The sequence below is a fragment of the Ovis canadensis genome, chromosome 2 (genome assembly GCF_042477335.2).
Source record: "Ovis canadensis isolate MfBH-ARS-UI-01 breed Bighorn chromosome 2, ARS-UI_OviCan_v2, whole genome shotgun sequence".
Lineage (NCBI taxonomy): Eukaryota > Metazoa > Chordata > Mammalia > Artiodactyla > Bovidae > Ovis > Ovis canadensis.
In genome coordinates, this window is record NC_091246.1 from 181,888,383 (window position 1) to 181,903,914 (window position 15,532).

General features: G+C 44.0%; 1 protein-coding gene across 3 annotated transcripts in view; it reads right to left on the minus strand.

The window, feature by feature from the left end:
* The window catches only part of MGAT5 (alpha-1,6-mannosylglycoprotein 6-beta-N-acetylglucosaminyltransferase), a 405,616-nt gene that overhangs the window by 222,178 nt on the left and 167,906 nt on the right, over positions 1–15,532 (minus strand). For all 3 annotated transcript variants that reach the window (XR_011254571.1, XR_011254572.1, XM_069577718.1), the window contains exon 4: positions 9,447–9,605. Coding sequence is in view for 1 of the 3 variants with exons in the window: in XM_069577718.1 (XP_069433819.1) it covers positions 9,447–9,605 (159 nt within the window). In the remaining 2 variants the exon portion in view is untranslated. The remainder of the gene's footprint in view (positions 1–9,446; positions 9,606–15,532) is intronic.

A 15,532-nucleotide genomic window follows, 5' to 3' on the forward strand; every position in this document is an offset into this window, starting at 1 on the left:
ATTCCATGGACTGTATAGTCCATGGGGTCACAAAGAGTCAGACACGACTGAGCAACTTTCGCTCACTGCTATATACCAGGCTTATAGGGCTGAAAGGGAAAATACAGGCTATTTTGCCCATGCCTTTGAAGGGCTTGGAGCCTGGCTGTGGAAACGTCCAGGGATCACATAGTAGTTGTGGGGAACGTAAAGCATAAAGAAATCCCTGAGAGCAAAGGACCTCAAGGAAGCCTTCTTATGGGAAACAGTGCATCAGGTGAGTCTTGAAAAAATACGATAAATAAAGGTAAGCCAGAAAAATGGAGGGCATCCAGGTTGAGGACAAAAACAAAGCAACATTTTAGGCACACACAAACAGCACGTTGTAGGCTGGGCCAGTTCCTAGAAGGGCTGGGGCACACACTCAGGCACAGCAGCATTTAAATTGGAGGCAAGAGACTTCTCCAGTCATCCAGCAATTAAGACTTCGCCTTCCAATGCAGGGGGCGAAGGTTTGATCCCTCCTCAGGGAGCCAAGATCCCACATGCCTCCCGGCCCAAATCCAAACACATAAAACAGAAGCAACACTGTAACAATTCAGTAACGACTCTAAAATAAAACGGGGGAGCAGAAAGGCTAGCATTCCAGAAGCCTTGTCCTCTGAACCCTGCTGGAGAGAGAAGCCTGAGCTGGGCTTATGACAACTCTGGAAATCCAAACCATAACATGATAGGAGTCCCTGATCATTGTCTATGTCTATCTGCTTGCTTGGAATCTTTTTAGGGACACTCTCCCATCATGAAATCTCAGGGTGACCTGACTGGGCGATGCAGGCCCAGTCAGTCAGGAGGTTACTGCCCACTGTCAGTGGGTCGTGGAGAGGCATACACTGCAACCCAAGCTGTTCCCAAATAGTATTGCCAGAAATCTAGAGTCTCCGGCGACATTTCTGCCACCACCCTGTGAGGATGGCCAAAGAGTGACACCAGTGCTGATGGAAGTACCGCTGAGGTTCCTGGAGATGGTTCCAAGCCTGCCTGCACCCAGCAGTGTGATCTCGGCCTCATCTTACGAACCTGCCAACTACATGGGCCCCCAATTCTATTTCTGTTTGATTACTGATAAATACGTGGATTTCCTCTCAGTATTGATAACAAAAGTCTCTAAGAACGGACAAAAAGGTCAGTTGGGGAACTTCAAGTTTAAAGTGCTCAAGGAAGTAATATACGTGTATGAAAATATTTTCTTATCCATAAAACACTATTCAAGTATCAGTTATTAGTTTCACTGGTGATATTAACAACTAGTCAGTATTATATTACATATAAGATTAACAACTAATAATTAGTCAATCTGGTCTGCATTCTTATATCAATATTCCAAATGTGTAGCCTTTAAACTGTAACTAACAATGTTTATTTAGTGCTGACTTTGCAACATGTATGTTTCTATGTAGTTTGCTGATCTCATTTAACCCTCATAAACAACCCCCATTATTATTATTGGGGGACTATTGGGCACTATTATTATCTTCCCAATTTTATAGAAGAGGAAATGTAAGCCTTGAAAGATTAAGAGAGACTCCCTGGTGCTCAAGGGGCTAAGAATCCACCTTACAAGGCAAGGGACTCAGGTTCCATCCCTTGTTGGGGAACTAAGATCCTACATTCTGTGGGGCAGCTAAGCCTGGGTGCTGCAACCACTGAGCCTGTACACCACAACTAGAGACGCCCACGTGCCACAGTGAGGATTCCACGTGCCGCAACTAAGACCCGACACAGCCAAATAGATAAATATAAAAAAAGAGAAACATTAAGAAACAGACCAAACGTCACGAAGTAGAGCAGGGTGTGAACCTGGGTAGCATGGCACCCCACTCCACTCTTGCCTGGAAAATCCCATGGACGGAGGAGCCTGGTGGGCTGCAGTCCATGGGATCGCTATGAGTCAGACATGGCTGAGCGACTTCACTTTCACTTTTCACTTTCATGCACTGGAGAAGGAAATGGCAACCCACTCCAGTGTTCTTGCCTGGAGAATCCCAGGGACGGGGGAGCCTGGTGGGCTGTCATCTATGGGGTGGCACGGGGTCAGACACGACTGAAGTGACTTAGCAGCAGCAGCAGCAGCAGCATGGCACAAACACTGCCTTTCACGTCCCTCATCTCCTGAGAACTAATGCTCCAACTTCCTTTAAACTCGTATTTCTAAACAAATGGCTTGCAGCAAAGCAATTTATACTCCAAAGTCCACATTAACACATGGCAACTGTCTTTCCCAAATCGTGCCTTTGCTGGCTTCTTTCCTCCATAAATGCACCACCCCAGTGTTCCATCATGCAAGCTCCATCCTCGAGAATCGTTATGACGCCTCCCCCCTTGCTGCCTCCCATGGTCCACCAGCAACCCCGTCAGGTGAGCTCCACCCGACGTGGATCTCAAATCCTCCCCTCCCTAGCCTCCCTCACACTCTCAGTCCTTCTACACAAGCCAACTAAACTTTCACCTGGCTTCTCTATGACCCCCTTTGAAAGCATTCTGCATCCACCTTTTTCTCTGAAAATACAGACCTCATCTAATCATCTGCCTGCTTTAAACCTTCATCAGCTGTCACTGCATACAGAATAAGACAGAAACTCCTTAGTACTACATTAAAAACTCTTCGCAGATCCCCCAACCTACCTTTCCTGTCTCATCTTCTTTTATGTTGCTCCAGTTAAGGTCTGGAAGGTATTTCATGCTGTGAAGTAGATCTTTAGGGACCTCTATTGCTTCCCTTAACTTAGTTAATTTACTCGCTCATATCTAGATAATTATATACTCTACTTAAAATTAATAAAATGGAATTTCTTCTAAAACATCCTGGTAATTTAAATCCACTCTCTCCAACTACTTTGCCATCATTATTCTGAATTAGTGGCTCTTTTATGAAAAGAAATAATTATATTCTATATAAGCCAGAGTAAAATGCAAATTGCCAAAATTGTACGGTTTGGGTCCAGGAAAGAGGCTTCTTAAGGTCAGAATCCTAGAACAGTCTTCTGGGAGTGTATAACATTTTTCAAAGGTTTCAAAGACCAGTTGCAAAGCTAAAAGTGGTGAGGCTTGCAAACTGCCTTGGTAGGAATGGGGAAGGAGACTAAAGATTTCAGCTGGTGATCAGGAAACCTCAATGTCTCAAACATCTTTCTCCACTGATCATAAGTGGGAAAACCAATTTTCAACAATGCCTTACAGATGAGGGTTTCTGAACTACCACACAATTGACATTTGGGGCTAGATAATTCTCTGCTGTGGGCCAGCCTGTGCACCGCAGGCTGTTCAGCAGCATCCCTGGCTTCTGTCTACTGGACATCACAACATTCTCTGTTGTGACAACCAAAACTGCCTGGGGGGGAAAAAAAAACCTCAGGCAGTTGAGAACCAATGATATTAATATCCAGGCACAGAGAAATCAAAACTACAATGAGATATCACTTCACACCAGCCAGAAGAGCTATCATCAAAAAATCCACAAACAATAAATGCTGGAGAGCATGTGGAGAGAAGGGTATCCTCCTAGACTGTTGGTGGGAATGTAAATTGGTGCAGCCACTATAGAGAACAGTACGGAGGTTCCTTAAAAAACTAAAAATAGAGCTACCATATGACCTTGCAATCCCACTTCTGGGCAGATATACGCAGAAAAACGAGAACTGAAAGGTGCATACGTGCACCCAGTGTTTAGCGCAGCACAGTTTACAACAGCCAAGAATGGAAGCAATCTAAATGTCCACTGACAGAGGAATGGATAAAGAAGATGAGGCACACACATAATGGAATACTACTCAGCCATTGAAAAGAATGAAGTAATGCCACCTGCAGCGACATGGATTGACCCAGAGACGGTCACACCGAGTGACGTCAGTCAGAGAAGGAGAAATACCCTATGACATTCCTTACATGTGGAATCTAAAAATAAATGATGCAAATGAACTTACAAAACAGAAAGAGACTCACAAACTTAGAGAATGAACTTATGGTTGCCAGGGGGAAGGATGGGAGGAAGGGATAGTTGGGGAGTTTGGATGGACATGTACACACTGCTATATTTAAAATGGATTACCAATAAAGACGTGCTGTATAGCACGTGGAACTCTGCTCAATGTTGTGTGGCAGCAGGGATGGGAGGGGAGTTTGGGGGAGAATGGATACACATATATGTATGGCTGAGTCCCTTCACTGTTTACCTAAAACTATCACAAGCCTATACCCTAATCCAAAATAAGAAGCTTAAAAAAAAGAAAAGAAAAATACCCAGGCACACAGGTCAGCACCACTCCTCCTGAACTGTATTTTCTTCCTTTTCCTCCTTCCTTGTGATAAAAATCAAACTGCCCTTGACCACACAAAGTGAAAACCAGACCAACAAAGACATCCATTCTCTGAGATGGTACTAAAGGGACTGTTTCTGACAAGTAGCCAAATACTTACTGCCCCCTGTGCAAAGAATGACACAGAAAAGGACAGGTAGATAGACAGAAGGAACATACTGGTTTCTTGCTCAGATTAATAAAAAATCTTTCTTTAATTAATAAAGACCAGTCTTCTCTCTCTCTCCTTTCTCTCAGGCAGCACCTGGAGTGCCACTGAAGGCTGAAACCTGATCCTGGGAAAGTCATCCGCTGCGCTGGTTTCTGGGAGGGGCTGGGACACCCCAGGTGCTGGGCCAGCATATCTGATGTCACAGGGACACAAACAAGGCAACAGCACAGGTGTGACTTCATTTCAAGGTCCATTAGCAGCACCAAGAGGGGAGAAGCTGTACTTCCAAACACAGTCCCTGGAACTCAGCAGGAACATTTTTTAATTTTCGAATGCTAATGATAACAATTATGGTTCTTTTCTTGAGAACAACATCCCAGTTCAAATACATCACACTTCAACTCCAAATACTAGAATATGTTGCATGCTGAAACTGACATTTGGAAAACGCAGGGCTGCCTAACGTTCAATTTAGACTCAGTATCAGAAAGCATCCTTTTGAGCTGTGCCTGTATTTTCGATTTTGCGAATGTTTCCCAATTCATTCACCTTGCAACTGTAAGCGATCATAGCACAAGCGGATGGATGTGGTCATGATGTTCTGTCTTCTAGTCAACTGTCAGCACTGGCCAGTTATTCAGCCAATGCTGAATGACAACAGGCCCTTGAGAGTATAAATGAATAAACTTGCACACACTAGTGCCCACACTCCTGCCTCCCCGTCCCTCACCAGAGAGCTGCACAATATCCCCACTCCCCACAAATGTTACAGCCTCGAGTGGGAACCATTACATACTATAAGGGCTCCAGAGCACCAAATCACCCACCGGAAGTTCAGTCATGGTCGAGAAACATGGAGTTGTATTTCTTAGATGGTGTCTGCCACTGTTGTCTAAAACAAGAAAATGAGAAGCCAAGTCCCACTTGTAAGCAAATCCCTGTACATGTAAGTGGAGAAGGGGAGCTACAGGGAGGAATTCCTTGCAGAACTCTCCCCTCCAGCATAATCCAATCCATGTGGACAGTACTTACTAAACACCTTCAACAGCCAGGCTTTGAACAAGACACAGATGGCCAAACAAGGATAGAAGCAAACAGTGACAGTCCTCAGCAGGCCAGCATTTTCACATCACACACCTGTAGCTCTTTACCTTTCCCCTATGTCAATACATGGCCAAGAACCACCAACCCTGACCTATTCTCTCCACTTCAGAATTTAAAATCACAAATCCAGAGAAAAGCAGAATTGGTCTTTCAAAAAAAAAAAAAAAAAAACACAAGTGTCATTCCCAAAATAAGTAATTTTGACAAGGAAATATACAAGTTCTATCACTGATTAAACCTGGAGAAATCATGATTTCTCATGATTGAAAAGTTTTTTTCAACCTATTTTTTCATTTCTTTGTTTCACCTTCCTCTTCAGTAAGATAAAGATTGCTCAAAAATGCAGGTCAAACCTCGTTCTTTACTTTCCTAAAGTCCATTTCCACCACAATTTCTCTAGGGGAACATTCATTTTCACACAATAAAAAAGCCCTAGAGTAATAAATTTGGCAAGACAAGCCATTTTGGATAAAAATCACATACAACATAGTTAAACAGAGCAAGGAAAGGGGAGACACATACACACACACATATCCCTAAAAAGAAAATAAATTTAGAGAATTCTTCTTCAACTGCTATGGTATCCAATTTAGATACAGTTTATAGTCAACCAGAAGATATATCAGCGAGCAATAAGACACAACAGTAAGCAATCAGAAACATCCGTTAGCAATAAGACACCAGAGTAAGCAGTTAAAGACACACCAGGGAGAACATTTCTGAGCAATTACCACATGTCTTAATGCAGCGAGCGGGGAAGAACAACTTCACTCAACTAGGATTGGAACCCTATAAAAAATGAACTCTCATAGCTCAAAAGCCACCCCTGCTATGACAGGAGGGATGTGAGAACTGCTAGCCTGGCAAGGATCAGGGAAGAGGGCAAAGAAGCCATGAGGGGCTGACCACAAACTAGGACTGGGCACTTCAGTGCTCTGGCCCTCTTCGTGGCACACTAACCCACAGACCTGGCAAATAAAGAACACATGTGTGTTCTCTGACAAGCTATCACGGCCCCTCCGGCCTTTGGAGGAAATAGAGGCGGATGCCTGCATTCTTCACGGCACATCTGTAGTCACTGAGGCTAGTGCAGTGTCTGGCAGGGGTGCGTGTGCACGCACGCACGCACACATGGAAGGATGACATTTCTTTTTGTTGTGGCTTAACACACAGGTCAGCCAAAGAAACAGACCCTCAGACAGAAAGAACTTCCATTTTAGACAGGATATTAAGTAGTCCAGGAAACTGTCAGCTCTCTAGGAACCTCGAAGAAAATGGGAGCACATTTTTCTAGACTCACCGTTTGAGGTGATTCACAAAATGGAAAGCCAGGAGCGGGGAAAACAATCTCTTCTCTGCTTGGCACTACGAGGTCTTTACCTCAGTCCCACCCCATCCCACATACTTCAACTCATAAAACCTGTGAAAGCACTTACTTCTGAGATGCTGAGAAGAGTAAACAAAAGCAAGGCTCCAAGTCCCTCCAAGGCTCAGGAACTGGAAACAGTTTAATGGCAGAGAATGGCCACTTTCCTCTCCTTCCTTCTAACTTCTTACCTGGGTAGCAATCCATCTCTACTCTGTGTCTCCTCCTCAATCCTCAATTGCCTCCGTCCTAACCACCTTCTAAGTTTACCTTCCTATCAGAAGCCTTCCAAAGACAGCCCCTCTTACAGTGACCATAGTTTGTGTTATCCCATGCATGTGTATTATTTTTCTAATTGGCCAGTAAAAATCTTAAAGGTATGGAGCGTGTCACACACGAAAGATGAAAACAAGTAAGAATGAGGTTAGTTATCAAAGGAAGAACTTTAAATTAGCTCCCTTTTCCCAAAAAGGAAAGATAAAAAACCAAGTACGCTGGTTCTATAAATATCAGTAAAAGCACAGTACCAGTGGCACTTTTAAAGAAGCCCTTTTCAAATCCAATGACTTTGTGCAGAGGTCCCCAATCTTTTTGGCACCAGGAATCGATTCAATGTAAGACAATTTCTCCATGGACAGGGAAAGCGGGGTGGTTTCAGGGTGACTTAAGTGCATTACATTTATTTGCACTTCATTTCTGTTACTATTGTATCAGCTCCACCTCAGATCATCAGGCATTAGATCCTGGAGGTTGGGGACCCTTGACTTAGAGAATGTGCTTAGAGATATTTGTTAACCAAGTGTACTAGCTCCAGGCACGGGTCAGGGACTCCATTTGAAAAGAGCAGTCACCGCCTCCATCACATTTCATTCCACAATTGTGTACCCTGGGACTTGAAACTCAGACAGGAAATCTCCCTGTGAGCCTGGCACACAAACAAGACAGTCAGAGGCAGCAAGATCCCTTATCAGGGAAGAGAATGATGGTAGACACGTGGACACGGGCCCTCCAGGACAGAGGCAGTGGGAGGCAGCGATGCCAGAGACGGAACACCACCCCGCCCCCTACACACACAATCCTCTGAAACAGGAACCTACAGAACTGCCAGGAAATCAGAGAGGACCTTCTCAACAGCACTTCTTACTGGGAACAGGGGTGGAGGAGTGGAGGCTGGAGGCCTGGGTTCCATTTATTAATAAGCAGCTCAACACAGTGGGAGGTTTTCTTGTCTAATTACAGAAGCTGCTGGAAACTGCAAGGAAGACAGGATTTATGGCCCAGATGACACTGCCTCTGTGTTGTAATTAAAAGTTATTTTTAATGCCTCTGTTTGGTCAGATACTTTGGATTATTAGAAATATAGTTTGCAATTTAAAACTTGCTAAAGGGCAGAGAACACAGCAGAAAAGTAATACAACAAGCTTGCATAATATGAAACAGTTAAATGTTTTGACACTGGGAGGTAGGAAAGGAAAAGAATCTTGTTCCACTTAAGGCTGTGAGTTTCCTATAAGAAAGGGAGAGAAAAACAAGCCAGAGAGGATACTAAAGTTGATTTTTAAAATTTCGAAAGTAACCCAGCTACTTATTTTATCTATTAGCTAGAGCTTGTATACCACCCACCAGGAGTATAGACAACTCATTCACAGCCATTCACTCAAAGCACCTAATCCTTACCCTCATCAAAGCTCTTTGCTTTGTCCTGGGTCCCCAGGAAATGACAGTGGTCACCCTAACAAGGCCAAGGCCTAGCTTAACCACAAAAGCCAAGAGGCCAACGTCAGGGCAGAGCAATGCTGGGGAGGCGGCGGCGGCGGAGGAGTGGGTGGGTGGGTCCAAATGTGAGCTGTGGACAATACACGTTGGGTATGTTATGGGGATTGTTTTAAATCCATTTCCCTTCTTTTATCCAAGAGTCCAGTTGCAAGAAGGGGGTCAGACACACACATCCAGGTGTCCACAAGAGGCTACAGCATCAGGCCAAGATCAGGCAGGGGCCATCTATTCCCCGAATGCCATTTCTAGAACGCCTGTTTCCCCGGATACACAAAGGAGGCAAGTCTGCCATGGCTCTCCTTTAACAGCAGGGAGGAGAGAATTTATTATGTGGAACAGACTTTTGAAATTGTTTGATGAAAATGGGGAGGGGAAGGAACATCTACCTGGTGTGAGCCTCCCAGATCACCTCTGTATTTCCTTTATCCCTGCTATGAATCTTCTCATTAAAAGTAATTCCAGGAGCTCATTATGGGAAACATATCACAGAAACCACCCAATATTACACATCATGATGAGACTGTAAAAGCCTTTGAACATATTATCCAAAAATAAATTTAAAGTTAGGGTTATAGGAACCATACTAAGTTGATGGGATTTATCTTATATCAATAAGAACCACTGTGCCCCTGTGGTTCTCTTCCTAGTTCAGAGCAGGCCTTGACTCCACGTCTGGGCATAGACTCGTGGTCCTTACCTGCCACATTAATTTTCTCAAGTAAGCTGGGAACAGGTGTGGTGGAGTTGGTCAAGTTTGTCCCTGTGCCGTTGCTTACGAGGTTGTCCACCTTTGACTCCAACTTGCCAATGCGCTGCAGAATGTTATCCAGCAAGACAGCAAGAGTCTTCTTCAGATCTGCAACAGCAAACATGCACAGGATTTAATGCAACAGCTCAGACATCCTCCGGTCCCCCTCACATCGGCCTGACACACACATGCACACTCACGCTCGCTCTCTCTTTCCCTCCCTCTAATGTGAAGAACAAAATGTGGCAATTCAAAAAGCACCACATGAAGACCTGTCCTAACAAACTCCACCTGAAAGGCAACAGAGGCCACACTCAAGGGGCCCAGAGAGTCCAAAACACATCAGTTCGCTCTGTAACACAAGCTTCACAGTAAGTGACATAAAACTGTTCAGCTACTAGGTTGAGAGATGCTGTTATCTGGCATCCTACCAAAGCATTCAATTCTTCCTCCTCTCAATGGCGGTTACTAATGCACAGAATGACAAGCCCCAAATGCAAGAAGGCCTTGAAAACGTCCAGATCAAGTTCATTGTTGTTGTTGTTTTGTTTGTTTTTTAGTGCTGTATACTCTTGGGCTTCCCTGGTGGCTCAGAGATCGGGAGACCCGGGTTCGATCCCTGGGTTGGGAAGATCCCCTGGAGAAGGAAATGGCAACCCACTCCAGTACTCTTGCCTGGAGAATCCCATGGACAGAGGAGCCTGGTGGGCTACAGTCCACGGGGTCGCAAAGAGTAGGACACGACTGAGTAACTTAACTTTACTTCACACTCTTGCAAGTCCCAATTTTTTGAAAAGTCTTTACTGCTGTTGGTTACATATAGTAATACTTAATAAAAAGTTATGGGCTTTCCTGGTGGCTCAGCGGTAAAGAATACACCTTCTAATGTAGGAGATGAGGGTTCAATCCCTGAGTTGGGAAGATACCCTGGAGAAGAGAATGGCAACCCACTCTAGTATTCTTGCCTGGGAAATCCCATGGACAGAGGAGCCTGGCAGGCTACAGTCCATGGAGTCACAAAAGAGTCAGACACAATTCAGCGGCTAAATAACAAAACAAGATAAAAGCTACAGTTTCAGATTTCAGATATGCTGGATAATCCAAAGTTAACTATAATGCAATTTAGAAGCACACTTAAAGACCAGATTCATTCATTTATTCAAAGTGAAAGTCGCTCAGTCATGTCCGACTGTTTGCAACCCCATAGACTATACAGTCCATGGAACTCTCCAGGCCAGAATACTGGAATGGGTAGCCTGTCCCTTCTCCAGGGGATCTTTCCAACCCAGGGATTGAACCCAAGTCTCCTGCATGGCAGGCAGATTCTTTACCAGCTAAACCACAAGGGAAGCCCAAGAATACTGGAGTGGGTAGCCTATTTCTTCTCCAGTGGATCTCCCCAACCCAGGAATCGAATGGGGATCTCCTGCATTCCAGGCAGATTCTTTACCAACTGAGCTATCAGAGAAGGAGTTCATTCATTCAAGATATTAATTAAACAACTACTATGTGCCAAGCATTGTTCTAGATGCTGGGACCATTTTCTTCTGGTGCTTACATTTAAGAGTTGATTCTCTTTCTTACATATCTGGCTGTGGGTTACAGAGAAATGTACTTCTCTCCAGATAAATTACAGACACATTATCTTCAGGCCTACATAAGTATTTACTAAGTTTGTAAACAAGGTAATCTACACACAGAGAGAGATTAAGTTAGCCCCCTCCTCTGGAAACTCAAAGACAGTCTGACTTGAACATGTGAGAAAGGCAGGAGGACCACAGGGCAGCAGCTATGTGAACAGAATCCAGACTCACTTACGAACTGGGAGTGTGCCAGGGGAGCAGGATGCAGCAAAATCCTGAATTCAGACAAAGGGGAACCTTCCATTCTGCTGGGAACAGAGCAGACTTGCCATGAACAGGTGCTCAGATCTGGCCAGGAAAGAAGCACACACTGGGCCAATCCACCAACCCCAGAGCACAGCCAATGACTGTCCACTAACAAGCAGGCAGCCTTTCTACTTCCAGTCAAGAGAGAAACACTCATCTGAACAGAAACAAGACACATAACTGACACGGACATGCAAGTTTGCATTCCCGGGGTTAACAGACAGCATCACTGAAGCTCACTAAAGACTGGAAACAGAACCCACACCTTTATCCTGGAAGTCTGGATCTTTGTGCTTAGCATAATCTCAATCTCCCCAGCACTCCCAACACCAAACCCAAGACTTCTTCCCAGCATTAAGACCTGTGGCAGTCTGCTCATTCAGTCTAACAAACATCTGACCAGGTCTACTTTTTATTCTTCACTGAGGATGTTACCCACAGATTCTAAGACAAGCTGGCCATGCAAAAGAGCAATTGGCCAAAAATAAGATTATAACAAAGAAGGTTAAATAGGAACTAAGAGTTCCTGAATGTCTATCAGGTGCCATGCACATATATAAGGAACTGCATTTATTAATAACTTCACATTCTCCATGAAGCAGGTGTGACTTCATTTTACAGATGAGAAAACTGAGGTTCACAGACAGGAAGCAATATGCTCGTGGTTCCAGACATACAAAATCACAAATGGGGACTCGACTCAGGTCTGCCTAATTCCCAGATGCCTCGCTGCTACCAGCCAGAAGTCAAGAGCCAGGGCTGAGAAAAGAAACCAAGTGTGAAATTCAGTGACTTTCAGCCTAGCGATTAAGGGCTTAGACTCTAATCACTTCCTAGGTTTGAGTCCTCACTCTCCACTTCTGTACCCTTATTTGTAAAAGAGTGAAAAGAATAAGCCTACCTCTTTGGCGTTATAATGAGACATAATGAGTTAATATTTGTAAAATGTTTTGAACACTGCCTGGCACATAATAAGTGCTACATAACTGTTACATAGGTAAGTTAAAAAAATAAAACCTTTGGAAAACGCTCTCATCCTTCCTAGAGAAATCTCTCCCTGAGTGACGCAAAGCTTTATCGTTTTATCTAAAGGGTCATAAGATCACGCTCCTCGGGGGCTGCAGCCTGACAACCAGTGTGACTCACAGCCTGTCCCTGACACATCATTAGCTGGCACAGACAGCAGGAGTCAGCCACCAACTCTGGTCTTACACTGACTCTGAAGCACTGACTGCCTCTCCAGAGCTCTGAAGATTGCCAGAGGCTAGCCACACAGATGGGGGCCATGGTGCTGCTCAGAGGTGGCTGCGTGCACTCTAAAGAAACCACTCCTCAGATAAATGATATCCATCTCCCTTGCCCTGCCTCCCAATCTCAACGTCTTTGCCCAGAGCCTGAATTGTCAGCCAAGGCATCCACGTGTAAAAAGGGCATTTAACTCTTACCAGCAATTGTAGTTAGCCATACACAGAGGCCCGATCTGCTAGTCTGGCTTTACTCAGGTTTCTCAGTTTCCATGCTATTGACACTTTGGCCAGATAATTCTTTGCTTGCCAGGAGGGTGGGGAGCAGGAGGAAGGAGGCTATCCTGTACTGTAAGGTGTCTGTAGCATCCCTGGACTCTAGCCACTAAATGAGAGTAGCAATCCTCCTGTGTGAACCAGAAATGTCTTCAGACATTGCCAATGTCCCTTCTGGGGAGTACAACTGCACTCCACTCGAGAACCACTGAATTAAGCACATTCTCCCAACACTTGTTTTCCGCGCTGCCCTTCTGCAGAGCTATCAAGATAGAACTTGGACACAAGGATTATGGGAGAAAGAATGAAGAGTGAAAAGACAGTCACTAAACTTGCATTATGTATGACTTCCATGGTGACATTACTGCAAATATGATGGAAAGTACAATGAGGAAAGGCGGAAGCCGACAGCACATGCTGCAGGTCTCTCAGAGCTGGTAACCCCTTTCAGGCGTTTGCCCTTTTGTTAAAAGGCAACAGGACTCCTGGAGAGAGTCTCCCAACCCACAGCTTTTGGTGATAGTTATTGGTGGCATACACACCCTGGATACAATACACGGTGGTCACATTGGCATTAAGAAGACATTCTTCCTTGATTCTTAAAACACAGTCCATCAATAAATGTGATTTACTATCTCTTGTTGATCCCACCTACACAGATGGATCTTGTGTGACTCTACGACACGGTATAAAGGAATTCATGATGATGAGCAGAATGCTGATGTTCACCATCATCACTCTACTCCAGTGCTACTACTGCTAAGGTTGCTACTGCTGCTATTATCACTATACTGATGCAACTGTTACTACGGTTCCTCCACCAGCACCAGCAACACCATTTATTAAATCTCATGTGTTAGTTACTGGGCTAAGCATTTTACATGGATTAATTCATTTGGTCCCACCAAGACAATATGAGAAACTTGTTGCCATTCCCACCTCCATCATACAGATGAGTAAACCACAGTACATAGAGGTTAACGAATTTGTCCCACGTGACTGCAGATCTGGGGTCCAAACCCAGGCAACCTGGTTCCAGACCCAACAGTTCTTACCCACCATGCTTTACTGCTTCTTAAGGAACCTTATGGACCTTCCAGCCAGCAAGCATCTCTGACTTGCTGCTTCTGATCACACTTAGTAGGGATTAAGTCCTGGGCTTCTGCAATGTGTCCCTGTTAAATCATACCCCAACCTCCCTCAAGACTCACTGATGGGGCAGTTCTGTGAGCAACTCCAACACTTAAACATAATGAAGAACTTGTTTTTCTGTGTCTTCTCCCTTAAATTCCATGAATTGAATACAAGGCTATTAAAAACCTTGGCCTCTCTAGACACTTTACCTGGGTAGGCATGTTTTCTCTCTCAATGTGGAAAAAAAGAAAAAAGTTCATTTTCAATTCAAGCAGCTATTTGAGTCACTATTTCTAGGCATTCCAACACAATATAAAGGATAGTTGTGTCAATAAAATATACAAGGGTAAAGATGATCCCAAGTTCATCTCTGAGTCCTTATAAACTGGCACGGTGCCTGGCACATTACAGTAATCAGTAAGTGTGTGTTACCTAAGTGGATAAGTAAATGAATGAACCAACAAATAAATGAACTACAGTCTTCCCACAAATAAGGCTGAATAAGCAATACCTTTCTAGGTGATGCAATTGTTTCTCACCTTTGTATTTCACAGCTAAATCTGCAAGAACTGTTAAAGAGTTTTATTGCAATTTTAAACTTAACACAGAGTATTTCTGTATGCATTCTTAGTCTTAATGTTAACCCATATATTTGATAAGACTGAATACTCAAGACTAATTTCATATAGTTTAATAAAGAAAGGAAAATGAAAATATTCTTCCAAATTCCGGTATAATATCTTCATATTTATCATTGTGTTTTATAGTTATTACAGCCATAAACTGTATCCTCAGCAGGATTACAATTTCCAATTACTAACAGACTTTTAAAATTTTGTTTGTGCTTCAAAGCCTCAGTAATAAAAATTTAATCCCAACATTACTATTGCAATTCTGTCTTCTGAAAACTTATTGAACATGACAAAGATGAGATCAAAGTAAGTGAAAACATTTTAAATGTCCCTCTGGGGAAAGAAAGCTTTGGTTTCTATCAGGCCAGGAGTTCTTTGATAAAGGGTGAGATCAACAAAATCTCAGAACAGGTGCCCTGGCAGCTCCGTAAGTTTTCATTTCTAGAAAACCATGACAGTAATGGTGAGAGAGGCTGGAAGAGGTTTTCACATCCTTGAACAGAACAGTCAAGGATTTATCACTGCCAGCTATACCTTCCCCCATAGCTGGGATCCAAAGAGATGGAAACTAAAGAGAGGGGGTCCTGCTGGTGGAAAAAGATCTATCAGTTTATAGGTCTATTGGCTAAAGCTGTGAGATTGGGTGATAAACCCTGACTGCCCAGATCGGCAAGTCAGTTAAGCAAGGCTGTGCTGACCCCACCCCGTTCCCCTGTGACATGCTTCCCAAGCAGGGGTTCTCCAGCCTGCAGTCTATCAGGCTCAGTTGCAGAGTCAGAGGTACCAGGTTCCATCCTTAAGCCGCTCCACTGGAACCTGCACAATCCACACGTCAAGGATTCTGGGCCCAGCCACAATCG